The 15,000-nt window shown below is 47.9% G+C and overlaps 1 protein-coding gene across 6 annotated transcripts in view; it reads left to right on the top strand.

Moving 5' to 3' along the window:
• Nucleotides 1-15,000, top strand: part of CCDC88A (coiled-coil domain containing 88A) — a 317,092-nt gene that overhangs the window by 125,866 nt on the left and 176,226 nt on the right. For all 6 annotated transcript variants that reach the window (XM_040351671.1, XM_040351670.1, XM_040351668.1 and 3 more), the window contains exons 7-8: nucleotides 238-378; nucleotides 8,372-8,541. In XM_040351671.1, coding sequence (XP_040207605.1) covers nucleotides 238-378; nucleotides 8,372-8,541 — 311 coding nt within the window. The remainder of the gene's footprint in view (nucleotides 1-237; nucleotides 379-8,371; nucleotides 8,542-15,000) is intronic.

Raw genomic sequence — 15,000 nt, 5'->3', positions numbered from 1 at the left:
GATTCGGACTTACGACGGTGTATCTACTGATACGCCCGTCGTAAGTCTTTCTGAATCCGGACCTTATTATTTCATGTTTTACATATACTGTATCTGCAAAAGGGGCCAGCCTGAAGTCCTATAGCAGGACCTAATTTTCTAACTAAAGTTCCACTTTAAATGTTTCTGAGGCTATACTTCAAACACTTTGTGTTGATCCATGTAAAAAACTTGACTTTTTTTTTTTTTTTTCTGAAGGTAACTCACAATCCAGAGAATGTTCTTGACCTGCAGTCCATGGACTCCACTGACCTCTCTCCAGATGATCTGGAATCCTTACTGAAAAATGTATCTTTCCACCTAAAGAGACTGGTGGATGAAAGAGATGAACAATCGGAGGTATGAAACAAGATGGCTACCCATTGACTGTCCATTGACTGCCCTGTTTTTATGTAGAAATTAGTCCTGATATTCTCATAGGTTTTTTTTTTTTTTTTTAGCCAACTGAAATCTTTCTAAAATGTGGTTTATAGCAGTGGTCTTCAAGCTGCAGGCCTGGGGCCCGGATGTGGCTCTCCTTGCCTTTTCCTCCCACTGACACCAAAAATGGGACATAATTCCTGCTACTGACACCAACAATGAGGCACTACTCAGACTGACACCAACAATGGGGTGCTGTTTTTCCCAGTAATACCAACAATGGAATGTTATTCCTCCCACTGACACCAATGATGGGACACTACTCCTCCCACTGACACCAATGATGGGACACTACTCCTCCCACTGACACCAATGATGGGACACAATTCCTCCCACTGACACCAATGATGGGACACAATTCCTCCCACTGACACCAATGATGGGACACTACTCCTCCCACTGACACCAATGATGGGACACTACTCCTCCCACTGACACCAATGATGGGACACTACTCCTCCCACTGACACCAATGATGGGACACAATTCCTCCCACTGACACCCAATGATGGGACACTACTCCTCCCACTGACACCCAATGATGGGACGCTACTCCTCCCACTGACACCCAATGATGGGACGCTACTCCTCCCACTGACACCCAATGATGGGACGCTACTCCTCCCACTGACACCCAATGATGGGACGCTATTCCTCCCACTGACACCCAATGATGGGACACTAGTCCTCCCACTGACACCCAATGATGGGACACTAGTCCTCCCACTGACACCCAATGATGGGACACTAGTCCTCCCACTGACACCCAATGATGGGACACTAGTCCTCCCACTGACACCCAATGATGGGACACTAGTCCTCCCACTGACACCCAATGATGGGACACTACTCCTCCCACTGACACCCAATGATGGGACACTACTCCTCCCACTGACACCCAATGATGGGACACTACTCCTCCCACTGACACCCAATGATGGGACGCTAGTCCTCCCACTGACACCCAATGATGGGACACTAGTCCTCCCACTGACACCCAATGATGGGACACTAGTCCTCCCACTGACACCCAATGATGGGACACTAGTCCTCCCACTGACACCCAATGATGGGACACTAGTCCTCCCACTGACACCCAATGATGGGACACTAGTCCTCCCACTGACACCCAATGATGGGACACTAGTCCTCCCACTGACACCCAATGATGGGACACTAGTCCTCCCACTGACACCCAATGATGGGACACTATTCCTCCCACTGACACCCAATGATGGGACACTATTCCTCCCACTGACACCCAATGATGGGACACTACTCCTCCCACTGACACCCAGTGATGGGAGACTAGTCCTCCCCCTAATACATGCTTACATGTGCTAGGGGGAGGGATTGTTTGCATTGTTTATTCCCACTGTCAAGACCATTTCTACCTCCCCTGGCCACAGTCCGGCACCTCTAAAGTCCGAAGGACCATAAACTGGCCCTTTATTTAGAAAGTTTTATCTCCCACTTGCATACTTAGTTGACCATCATCCATAACTACAATCTATGTGCACCTGGCTTTAGCCCCCATTTTCTTTTTTTTACCTTGTGATGCAGAACAGCACTTCCTTCTTTCTCATGTAGGCAAGAAGAATGGCATTGCACACACGTGCGCAGATGTGCTAAAGGGTTCTGCCAGCAGAGATGTTTGGCACATGTGCACCAGGGTCACACAGTCAAGGACGCCCGGGACCTCTGTTTTTCTACATTTGAGGGCTCTGCCAGTTCCCAAAGGCCAGGCTGAGCCCGCTGGCACATCTGCACACATGACAAAAAAGTAGAGTAGAATCATGATGGTTGTCTTTAACCACTTGCTTACTGGGCACATATACCCCCCTCCTGCCCAGGTGAAATTTCAGCTTTCTGCACTGCGTCGCTTTAACTAACAATTGCGCGGTCGTGCGACGTGGCTCCCAAACAAAATTTACGTCCTTTTTTCCCCACAAGTAGAGCTTTCTTTTGGTGGTATTTGATCGCCTGTGCGGTTTTTATTTTTTGCGCTATAAACAAAAACGAGCGACAATTTTGAAAAAAATACAATATTTTTTACTTGTTGCTATAATAAATATCCCAATTTAAAAAAAAAACACATTTTTTTTTCTCAGTTTAGGCCGATACGTATTCTTCTACATATTTTTGGTAAAAAAAAAAAATCGCAATAAGCGACTGGTTTGCGCAAAAGTTATAGCGCCTACAAAATAGGGGACAGAATTATTATTATTTTATTTTTTTTACTAGAAATGGCGGCGATCTGCGATTTTTATTGGGACTGCGACGTTATGGCGGACACATCGGACACTTTTGACACATTTTTGGCGCCATTCACATTCATACTGCGATCAGTGCTATAAATATGCACTAATTACTGTATAAATGTGACTGGCATTGAAGGGGTTAACACTAGGGGGTGAGGAAGGGGTTAAATGTATTCCCTGCATTGTGTTCTAACTGTTGGGGGGGGGGGGGTGACTGGGGGGGGTGACCGATCTGTGTCCCTATGTACAAGGGACACGGCCAACACAGTGTTTCCCCGCTGCGCGCTCTGGAGCGTGCGTGGGGAACGCCCAAAGGGGCGGACGTCAATTGACGTCCACTTGGATTTTCAGGTCCGCTCTGTAGCCGTCATTCGGCTATAGCGTGGGTCTGAAGAAGTTGAAGAACTCCTCCAGGAAGCTGTTACATCTGTATAAATGGGGGAGGATGTAAAGGACATTTGCCATTCGATGAGCTGCATTAGGGCTGGTTTACAGGAATTTAGGATCAAAATCAAGTCAAATGTTGAAAGGTTTTGGGAATGCATGCGAATGCGGCGCAGTAGTGTGACATTATAGGGTTAAATCAGGCAGTGAGGAGGCGATTTATTTCCCCCTCGCCGCCTGTCACGTGCCCTCTGAAAAGCAATCCAACCGTAGATCGCTCTTCAGAGGGCACCACACCACCACAATTGTGAAAGAGCCCCTATGTGGTAATGCGTGAAATCTATTTGGCTATTTATTATAGGACTTACAGATACGTGCTGAGCTATTTCATGGAAACCATTGATGAAAAGCCAGTGTTTGTGACTTTGTCATTTCCTTCTGATATTCTGTATCTGTGTCACTGTGTTGTTCTGATAAATCATTGAATGGCACTCTATGTACTATTTATATTATCTCTGTTATGAACTGCAACATCTCTTCTGCTCTAGTCTATGTTGGGCATCCTGCTGGATTTGTTACAAATACGTTGTAAATCTGGATTAGGATGAATTGTGTGTCACTCTGTACAGATGGGGCATCTCGTAATACAGAAGGTGGATAATAATGCTGATAAAGCAGTAAATGGCTCAGCATAATTCATGTAGAAAAGACTAATAATGGCGTGTAAAGTGCAGGAACCTAGACAGCCGTTCCATCTTCAGAAAGCATTTAACAGGCGGCGAGGAGGTTACATAGTTAGGTTGAAAAAAAGACACAAGTCCGTCCAGTTCAACCATAAACCAATAAATAAAAAAATATATATATATCATACAATCCCATATACCCAATTCTATACCCACAGTTGATCCAGAGGAGGGCAAAAAAACAGCAGAGCATGATCCAATTTGCTACAGCAGGGGAAAAAATTCCTTCCTGATCCCCCAAGAGGTGGTGTATCGGGCTCGGTGGGCACTATGGGTTTGGGCTCGGGTGGGCACTATGGGTTTGGGCTCGGTGGGCACTATGGGTTTGGTTTTGGGTAGGCATTATAGGTTTGGGCTCGGGTGGGCACTATGGGTTTGGGCTCGGGTGGGCACTATGGGTTTGGGCTCGGGTGGGCACTATGGGTTTGGGCTCGGGTGGGCACTATGGGTTTGGGCTCGGATGGGCACTATGGGTTTGGGCTCGGGGACTATGGGTCGGGCTCGGTGGGGGCTATAGCTCGTGAGCACTATGGGTCAGGCTTGGTGGGCACTATGGGTCAGGCTTGGTGGGCACTATGGGTTTGGGTTCGGTGGGCACTATGGGTTTGGGTTCGGTGGGCACTATGGGTTTGGGTTTGGGTGGGCACTATGGGTTTGGGTGGGCACTATGGGTTTGGGCTCGGGTGGGCACTATGGGTTTGGGCTCGGGTGGGCACTATGGGTTTGGGCTCGGGTGGGCACTATGTGTCGGCCTCGGGGACTATGGGTCGGGCTCGGTGGGGGCTATAGCTCGGTGAGCACTATGGGTCGGGCTTGGTGGGCACTATGGGTTGGGCGTTGTGTACGTCACCCTGCCTTCTGGTCGGAAGACCAGCAGCCAAACAGCTCCCGATTAGCTTTCTCTGCCAACGGCAGAGAGCGCTGATCAGAGTGTTCTGGTGGGGGCGTCCCCCTGTCAGAACACAACAGCTCAGCAGGGGAGATCGCTGTACTAACCTTGCATAGTTGGTACAGTTGGTAATTCGGCCAGTTCATGCAGTGCATTTTTTTTTTTCTTCATCAAAAAAGCATGGAAAGTAGGTTTATATGGTTTCCAATGGCATAGTTCACACCAGTGCGTTCCACCTCCAGAAAACAAAGTAGAACATGCTGCATTTTTCCTGCACTGGACTGTACTGGAACATGGTGAAACACATAAAAAATGCACTGGAACACACATGTCCTTATTTTAAGAGCATCCATCCCTGTTTGACAATTCATTGAAGGAAAAGGTTTGGGACTGAAAACTACAGCTTGGGGGGGGCTGGGGGGGAGGGGGTTGCGCATGATGCAAATGATGTCTGACCAGTTTGTTATACAACTGTAATTACTACATTTCAATACAGTGCAAATAAAGAGTATAATAGAATAAAAATGTATTCCATATATGATGTGTACAATCAAATCATCATAATAAGATGGCATAATAATCCATAATAATAATGTCAGACACACAGCCCATGTATCACACAATACATATATAAAAGTGCATGATTGTTACAACATATTGCAATAAAACAGAATAACATTTATGTAATTATCCTGACTGTAAACAAGATGGTGGCATCAACATATCTCAACGCGTTTCGTGGTTGACGTCCACTCATCAGGAGCAGATGCTTGATATATACAGTGGAACCTTGGATTACGAGCATAATCTGTTCCAGGAGAATGCTTGTAATCCAAAGCACTCGCATATCAAAGTGAGTTTCCCCATAGAAGTCAATGGGAACAAAGATAATTAGTTCCGCATTGACTTCTATGGGCAGAGGTGGGGGGGCACCGGAAATACTCGGGACAGCTCGGCCGATCTCGGAAACACTCAGGAGTATTTCTGAACGGCTCTGAATCGTTTTGAGTGTCACTGGCGCCCCTGCACCCCTGGCCAAATGCAGTACTGCACACCCCATTAGGTTGAATTCTGCTTGCTTTGCGAGACAACACTCGCAAACCGAGTCAGAATAAAAAAAAAATTGCTTGTTATTCAAAATGATTGTTAAGCGTGTTAATTGTAAACCGGGGTTCCACTGTATATCTATAATTAATAAGCTGTACACAATAATAAATCGGTCTCAATGTAAGAGGGGAGGGGGAGGAAAAACAAAAAGTATGGAAGTATGGACATTTTCCATACTTTTATGTTTTTCCTCCCCCTCCCCTCTTACATTGAGACCGATTTATTATTGTGTACAGCTTATTAATTATATATATATGTATCAAGCATCTGCTCCTGATGAGTGGAGGTCATCTATGAAATGCGTCGAGCTATGTTGAGGCCACTATCATGTTTACAGTCAGGATCATTCCATTAATTGTATTCTGTTTTATTGCAATATGCTGTAACATTCCTGCAGTTTTATTTATGTACTGTGTGATGCATGGATTATTAGGATGATTTGGTTGTACACATCATATATGGAATATATTTTTATTGTATTACAGGGCTCAACAAATCCCGGTCGCCATGGCGACTAGAAATAGCGTCCTGGCGACTTAGCTTGGAAGGTGGGCAAAAAAATAAATACATTTTGTTCCAGAGGACCAGCGCTCCACGGACTAGGCCCAAGCCGCGGCCTCGCCGAAAACATCCTGCCCGCAGCTCGCCGCGATCCTGGGAAAAGGCAGCGAGCGGCATCTGCCGCTCGCGGCCTTTTCCCAGGATTGCTGCGGGCAGAATGTTTTAGGTGAGGCCGCGGCTTCGGCCTAGTCCGCGGAGCGCCTTTTCCCCAGGATTTTCCCTAGGCCCCCACCTCCCCCACCGCTCGATCGCGGGGGGGCCCGTGATGTCCGGTAATTGAGGCCGCAGCTTTGCGGCCTTGTGAAGTCCCCAGCTCTTCCTTGTGTGAGCTGGTGCCATCTGGTGGTGGCCGTTGGTATTACAAGTTAAAGCGGTCCTCCACCCTAAAGTGGAGTCCCGCTGATCGGAACCCTCCCCCCCTCCGGTGTCACATTTGACACCTTTCAGGGGGGAGGGGGGTGCAGACACCTGTCTAAAGACAGGTATTTGCACCCACTTCCGGCCACACGATACGGGCGAAAGACGGGCATTCCGTCACATCCCGTCTGTCGCCCGTTGTGTGCTGGGAACACTCGGCTCCCAGCACACAGCGTGTGAGCCAATCGGCGGGCGCAGCGCGACTCGCGCATGCGCCGTAGGGAACCGGGCAGTGAAGCCGCAGCGCTTCACTTCCTGGTTCCCTGAGCGTGGATGGCGGGGGGAGCAGCAGAGTGACGAGCGATCGCTCGTGCTCTGCTGCGATCGGCGCGGGACTCCAGGACAGGTAAGTGTCCTAATATTAAAAGTCAGCAGCTGCAGTATTTGTAGCTGCTGACTTTTAATATTTTGTTCCCATGGCACATCCGCTTTAAGCATTACAAGTTAAACAGCAATTCTAATGTCATTTTTCACTATTTTCACTGCCATCTTCTTCCCTCTAATTAGAACCCCCAAACATTATATATATTTTTTTCTGTCACGCTGTATTTGCGCAGCGGTCTTACAAGCGCACTTTTTTGGGAAAAAATTACACTTTTTTAAATAAAAAAAGAAGACAACAGTAAAGTTATCCCCATTTTTTTTAATATTATGAAAGATAATGTTACGCCGAGTAAATTCATACCCAACATGTCACGCTTCAAAATTGCGTCCGCTCGTGGAATGCCGACAAACTTTTACCCTTTAAAATCTTCATAGGCGACGTTTAAAAAAAATCTACAGGTTGCATGTTTTAAGTTACAGAGGAGGTCTAGGGCTAGAATTATTGCTCTCGCTCTACCAATCGCGGCGATACCTCACATGTGTGGTTTGAACACCGTTTACATATGCGGTCGCTGTTCACGTATGTGTTCGCTTCTGCGCGCAAGCTCGTCGGGACGGGGCGCGTTTTCTGGCTCTTAACTTTTTTAGCTGGCTCCTAGATTCCAAGCAAATTTTTCAAACCCTGTTCTATTATACTCTTTATTTGCATTGTATTGGAATTTAGTAATTACAGTTATATAACGAACTGATTGGACACAATTTGCATCATGGTCACCCCCCCAGCTGTAAGTCCCAAACCTCTTTCTTCAGTGAAGTGTTAAATGGTTTGTCTCATCTCTGTAACTTCTACATTCTGCTGGAGAGCTTGTTCTTTTGAAAAACAGACGACTTACTGGCCGAATCACCAGGCGAAAATAGAACAAAGAAAGGCAAAAAAAAAAAACTAATGCAGCCATCACATCTAAGAATTGCTAAGCTGCAATATAATAAATGTTTGCTTTTGGGTTTAATACCGCTTTAAAATCGGATTTCATAATGGCTGATTTGGGTTACAGCAGCAGATCGTTGCCAATGTGATGTAGACACCATCAGGGACGGTTATGTAGCGGAGATGTGGATCTCATCATCTCTATTTTAATAAGAAAAAAAAAACCCTTGCTATACTGTGTATTTTTGCAGAGTGATGAATGTGTTAGACTATATTAATTTTTCTCACTTGCCTGCAGACAATTATCGAGCTGACAGAGGAGAGGGACTCCCTTCACTTCACACCTCCGCCAGCCCCGGCTCAGTCTCCCTCCGGATCGCCCGGGATGAGGAGGACGGAGAGCAGACAGCACCTGTCCGTGGAGTTGGCAGACGCCAAGGCTAAAATAAGACGGCTGCGGCAGGAGCTGTAAGTGCTCATTTATCTACAGATGTGGAATAATCGCAATCCCAGGTGTTCCCCAGACAGACTTTATTTATAGTGCAGGCAGACCAATCTCCTCCTCTATACATTGTGGAGGAGGGGGGGGGGTCTGGAGATGGGGATCAAGTAGACCCGATCAGCTCAGCTTTTGTCCTTTCTTCTTCTTCTTTTTTTTTTATTTTTTTATTTTATCATTCATAATGTAATTAGCAGTTATCAGAGGTGTAACCAGGTGCAAGGCTCAACACCCTCCCGAAATATATTCACATCACACACATTTTCCATGATGTATTTTCCTGGATGGGAAGAACTGTGAAAGCTGGATTCATTTCAAAAGCAAATTTAAGGCAATCATATGTGTGTGTGTGTGTGTGATATAATATATATGTGTATATATATGTATGTGTGTGTGTGTGTGTGCGTGTATATATATATATATATATATATATATATATATATATATATATATATATAACTGAAGATTAAAGTCAGCAGAGGCTATCTATGGTCTCTACTTCTGATGTAAGAGGGGGGGGGGGGAGTGAAGAGCACCCTGATGTAAGGGGGGCTCTAATGAGGACCCTGTTTTAAGGGGGGCTATGTTGGGAACCCTAAAAAAGGGGAAACTCTGATGGGGGAGCTTGATGTAAAGGGAGACGGATGGGGAACCTGATGTAAGGGGGGACTGTTATGGGGACTCTGCTGTAAGGGGAAACCTTGATTGTGACTCTGATGAAAGTGGGAACTCTGCTGCCAGGGGCGACTCTGGTGTAAGGGGGACTTTGGTAGGGAATTTAATGTAATGGGCAACTTTGATGGGGGGTCCTGATGTAAGAAGGAACTCGGGTGGGGGCTCTGATATAAGGGAGAGCCCTGCTGGGGACTCTGATGTAAGTGGTACTTTGATGGGGAATTTTATGTAAGAGGCCACTTTGATCAGGACCCTGCTGTAAGGGGGAACTCGGATGGGGACCCTGCTGTAAGGGGGAACTCCGATGGGGACGCTGCTGTAAGGGGGAACTCGGATGGGGATTCTGATGTAAGAGGGAACTCCGATGGGGACCCTGCTGTACGGGGGAACTCCGATGGGGACCCTGCTGTACGGGGGAACTCCGATGGGGACCCTGCTGTAAGGGTGGAACTCCGATAGGGACCCTGCTGTAAGGGGGGAACTCCGATGGGGACCCTGCTGTAAGGGGGGAACTCCGATGGGGACCCTGCTGTAAGGGGGGAACTCCGATGGGGACCCTGCTGTAAGGGGGGAACTCCGATGGGGACCCTGCTGTAAGGGAGGAACTCCGATGGGGACCCTGCTGTAAGGGGGGAACTCCGATGGGGACCCTGCTGTAAGGGGGGAACTCCGATGGGGACCCTGCTGTAAGGGGGAAACTCCGATGGGGACGCTGCTGTAAGGGGGAAACTCCGATGGGGATGCTGCTGTAAGGGGGAACTCCGATGGGGACCCTGCTGTAAGGGGGAACTCTGATGGGGACCCTGCTGTAAGGGGGAAACTCCGATGGGGACGCTGCTGTTAGGGGGAACTCCGATGGGGACCCTGCTGTAAGGGGGAACTCTGATGGGGACCCTGCTGTAAGGGGGAAACTCCGATGGGGACCCTGCTGTAAGGGGGAACTCTGATGGGGACCCTGCTGTAAGGGGGAACTCCGATGGGGACGCTGCTGTAAGGGGGAAACTCCAATGGGGATGCTGCTGTAAGGGGGAACTCCGATGGGGACCCTGCTGTAAGGGGGAAACTCCGATGGGGACGCTGCTGTAAGGGGGAACTCCGATGGGGACCCTGCTGTAAATGGGAACTCCGATGGGGACCCTGCTGTAAGGGGGAACTCGGATGGGGCTCCTGATGTAAGGGGGAACTACCATGGGGACCCTGCTGTAAGGGGGGAACTACGATGGGGACCCTGATATAGGGATGTGATTTTGTCCCACAAATACGATGTGGCCCTTGTACTGAAGCTTGTAGCGTGCACGCGTGTGTATGAATATAAATATATATATATATATATATATATATATATATATATATATATATATATATATATATATATATATATATATATATATATACATACGAATTTGTGTGTGTGTGTGTATATATAAAAATGTCATCACCGAACATATTTTTTTAGATTAAGCACTAGCGGAATTCTTATAAAAATATGGAAGAGTGAGCACGGGAATCTTGGGAGGATTGCATCAGATATACTTTCATGTAAATCTAAAAATGAATATCAGTAACACATTTACTCGCGGATATCCGATAAATCATTTTATCACATTGTCTTTTTCTTAAAGTCTTTTTGTTTTTCCCGATGAGAAGCCGCCACCAGCAGACGCTCTTTTTAGCATTCTTTTAGATTTGTTCCTCTTGTGAAGAATTTCTTTGAATGTTTTTTGTGTTTATATTTTCCCCTAAGGTTTCAGCTTTGCTGAGCCATCACATAGATCTGCTGAGTGTAGACGTCATAGGGAAATGCAGAGACTGGAGATCAATGAGGATTTCTAATGGAACCTACAGGCAGCCAGTCTGTACAGAAGATAGTCGGGTTTCCTTTGTAGTGGGAACCCGCTGAGAACTGCTATTTGCTCACTTGTGAAGATTTCTCCTCTTGGAGTTCAAATACGTTTCACCGTCATTAGATTGGATCTTCTGGATGTGGATTGGATCTGTGCAATTTGTGACACTAAACAATATACTTATTCTCCAAAAATAATCCACACACATCCACTAGAGGAGCACCGAGTGGAAATGTTTGATACCAAAACTGAAAATGCAGAATACAACCAAAACCCAAAATTAAAGTTTAAAAATATATATATATATATATATATATATATATATATATATATATATATATATTTTTTTTATATATATATTTTTTTATATATATTGTATTATATGCAACTTTTTAATTAATATCACGTATCTAAATTAATATGATTTTATCGTCGGCCAGTATAAATTTGCTAATGTCACACAACTGGGTGGGCTCAGGCTGCAGAGCCCACACTTTTTTGAAGCAAATTAGAGCCCCAGGCTCTTATGTGCTTAAAAAAACCACCAATGGAATCCAATGTGTCCGGTGCCCTGCATGTAGCTTAGGGGCTGGGTGCATGGAATAGGGGGGCGGCGCCCGTGCGCCCCTAATGGATGGGCCACCACTGCTTCTGCCATTACTCAAGATTGTTCCTGGCAGAAATGCTGGGGGGGGGGGGCATGGGCGGACTGACCCATCGGGCACTTGGGTACTGCCCGGGTCCGGCCCCACGAGAGGCCACTTGACGCAGCTGTAATAATGCAGATAATACCGCTGTTCCACGCCGGCCCCTCTTTCCCTCCTGTCCACAGCAGGTACTTGTACTGTACAGGACATCACCTGGGATAGACGAGAAGAGAGGAGGGGCCGGCGGGGAGCAGCGCACCATTAGCAGTATTATTACAGGCATCAGTAGTGTCCCCCTGTGTGCTTCCCCCCCCTCAGTGTCCCCCTGTGTGCTTCCCCCCCTCAGTGTCCCCCTGTGTGCTTCCCCCCCTCAGTGTCCCCCTGTGTGCTTCCCCCCCTCAGTGTCCCCCTGTGTGCTTCCCCCCTCAGTGTCCCCCTGTGTGCTTCCCCCCCTCAGTGTCCCCCTGTGTGCTTCCCCCCCTCAGTGTCCCCCTGTGTGCTTCCCCCCCTCAGTGTCCCCCTGTGTGCTTCCCCCCCTCTGTGTCCCCCTGTGTGCTTCCCCCCCCCTCAGTGTCCCCCTGTGTGCTTCCCCCCCTCTCAGTGTCCCCCTGTGTGCTTCCCCCCCTCTCAGTGTCCCCCTGTGTGCTTCCCCCCCTCTGTGTCCCCCTGTGTGCTTCCCCCCCCTCTGTGTCCCCCTGTGTGCTTCCCCCCCCTCTGTGTCCCCCTGTGTGCTTCCCCCCCCTCTGTGTCCCCCTGTGTGCTCCCCCCCCTCAGTGTCCACCTGTGTGCTCCCCCCCCTCAGTGTCCACCTGTGTGCTCCCCCCCCTCAGTGTCCCCGTGTGCTCCCCCCTCAGTGTCCCCCTGTGTGCTCCTCCCCCCCAGTGTCCCGCTGTGTGCTCCTCCCCCCTCCCCCAGTGTCCCATTGTGTGCTCCTCCCCCCAGTGCCCCCCTGTGTGCTCCTCCCCCCCAGTGCCCCCCTGTGTGCTCCTCCCCCCCAGTGCCCCCCTGTGTGCTTCCACCCCCCCCCCAGTGTCCCCCTGTGTGCTCTCCCTCCCCCAGTGTCACCCTGTGTGCTCTTCTACCCCCCCCCCCAGTGTCCCCTTGTGTGCTCTCCCCCCCAATGTCCCCCTGTGTGCTCTCCCCCCCTCAGTGTCCCCCTGTGTGCTTCCCCCCCTCAGTGTCCCCCTGTGTGCTCTCCCCCCCCAATGTCCCCCTGTGTGCTCTCCCCCCCAATGTCCCCCTGTGTGCTCTCCCCCCCCAATGTCCCCCTGTGTGCTCTGCCCCCCCAATGTCCCCCTGTGTGCTCTGCCCCCCCAATGTCCCCCTGTGTGCTCTGCCCCCCCAATGTCCCCCTGTGTGATCTCCCCCCCCCCCCCAGTGTCATCACCATGTGGGCTCTTCTACAGCCCCCCCCCCCCCCCAGTGTTCCCCTGTGTGCTCTTCAAAGTGATTTCTCTGCAAAATAAAGCATGGAGACACGGATGGATTGGGGGGAGGGGGGTTTGCTTTAAATGTTAAAAATTTATTAAACCAAACTTTCAGTTTGTGGTGCTCAGATACAGTTTAATTTCTTTTTAATGCAAAACAAAGGGGCAGATAAACATCTTGGATAAGTAAACCTGCACAGTTTTAGTAATAATAAAGAAAAAAAATCTTGCATATGCCTAATCCTGCCAGTTCATTTTGTGTTAACTGTAATTAGCTGCTGTATGGTGTTTCTTTGAGTGGCTATTAGATGAAGCCTGGTACAGAGAAATGAGCTGAATAGGTATTGGAGAGCTGGGAAGGAGTACCATAGTGGGAGCTCTTTTCTCTTGTGTCGCTGCGAGACGCCCACCCTGAATATTCTCCGCACAGCTGCACTTGGGAAATTAGCCCGAAGATTGCGGTTATTATCTTGATTGACACTTAATAGATAGCCTAAACATTTAACGCCGATGTGCTCTTAGTAATTTGGTGCAGGCCTCCTCGGTCTACAGATAAAAAGCTGCAATTAGACATGTAAACGAATGCCGGGTCTCTCCTCGTCTTCTGAAGTGCACCCTTGCAGGCCCGGAAACCCGCAGCGCCGTTGGTTAGTCCGCTGTGCTGCTGCCTTCTTCTGGGCACCGAACGAGTTACTTCTGTAATCTGCCCCCCACTGTTCTCCTGTACGAGGAATATTTAATGGAAGAACCTCATTTGTCGCGTACAAATCAAAAACGCATTTCTTGTAAACAAGTGCTCCAGTTGACCTGGAGGAGTTTTCTGTATTATTGTGTTAGCCTCTTAAAGTGGGCCTATTATTAAAATCACCTGAATCAGCAGTTTGACATTGTTGTGATTTAAAAATATAAAAAATAACTTTTTTGCTGTAAAAAAAATAAAAAGTAACTCCAAATATGGCCTAAAGTCTAGGCAAAAAATGACATGGTCACCCTATATACTTAGAGCATTGTGGGGGCTTCATGTCATGGCTGCAGAGGAGGCATTCTCCATGAGGAGTTCCTTTTGCTGTGGTGGAATGAAGGACCAACTGCACTCGCCAAAGCCAGCCGCATGACACCAATTATCTTTGTACCTGTCTGTAAAGCTGGCAATACAGTGGTAGATTAGGGTATTTTTCTTCTGGTTGAATGTTCTTGGGGTATTTTCTTTTCAGATGGAAAGTTCTTGGTGTAGCGTCTCTTCTCATCGAATGTTCTTCGGGTACGCTCTATTCTGTTAGAATGTTCTTAAAGTATTTTCTTATTGAAAGGATTAAAGTACCTTCTCTTCTGGCTATCCATTCAACCAGAGGAGAAGATGCCTGAAGAACATGCAACCAGAAGAGAAGATGCCTGAAGAACATGCAACCAGAAGAGACGATACCTGAAGAACATGCAACCAGAAGGGACGATTCCTGAAGAACATGCAACCAGAAGAGACGATACCTGAAGAACATGCAACCAGAAGAGACGATACCTGAAGAACATGCAACCAGAAGAGACGATACCTGAAGAACATGCAACCAGAAGAGACGATGCCTGAAGAACATGCAACCAGAAGAGACGATGCCTGAAGAACATGCAACCAGAAGAGACGATACCTGAAGAACATGCAACCAGAAGAGACGATACCTGAAGAACATGCAACCAGAAGAGACGATACCTGAAGAACATGCAACCAGAAGAGACGATACCTGAAGAACATGCAACCAGAAGAGACGATACCTGAAGAACATACAACCAGAAGAGACGATACCTGAAGAACATGCAACCAGAAGAGACGATGCCTGAAGAAC

This window comes from Rana temporaria, chromosome 4 (assembly GCF_905171775.1).
Source record: "Rana temporaria chromosome 4, aRanTem1.1, whole genome shotgun sequence".
Classification (NCBI taxonomy): domain Eukaryota; kingdom Metazoa; phylum Chordata; class Amphibia; order Anura; family Ranidae; genus Rana; species Rana temporaria.
The sequence above is the reverse complement of the archived record's forward strand: the minus strand, read 5'-3'. Positions and strand labels throughout refer to the sequence as shown.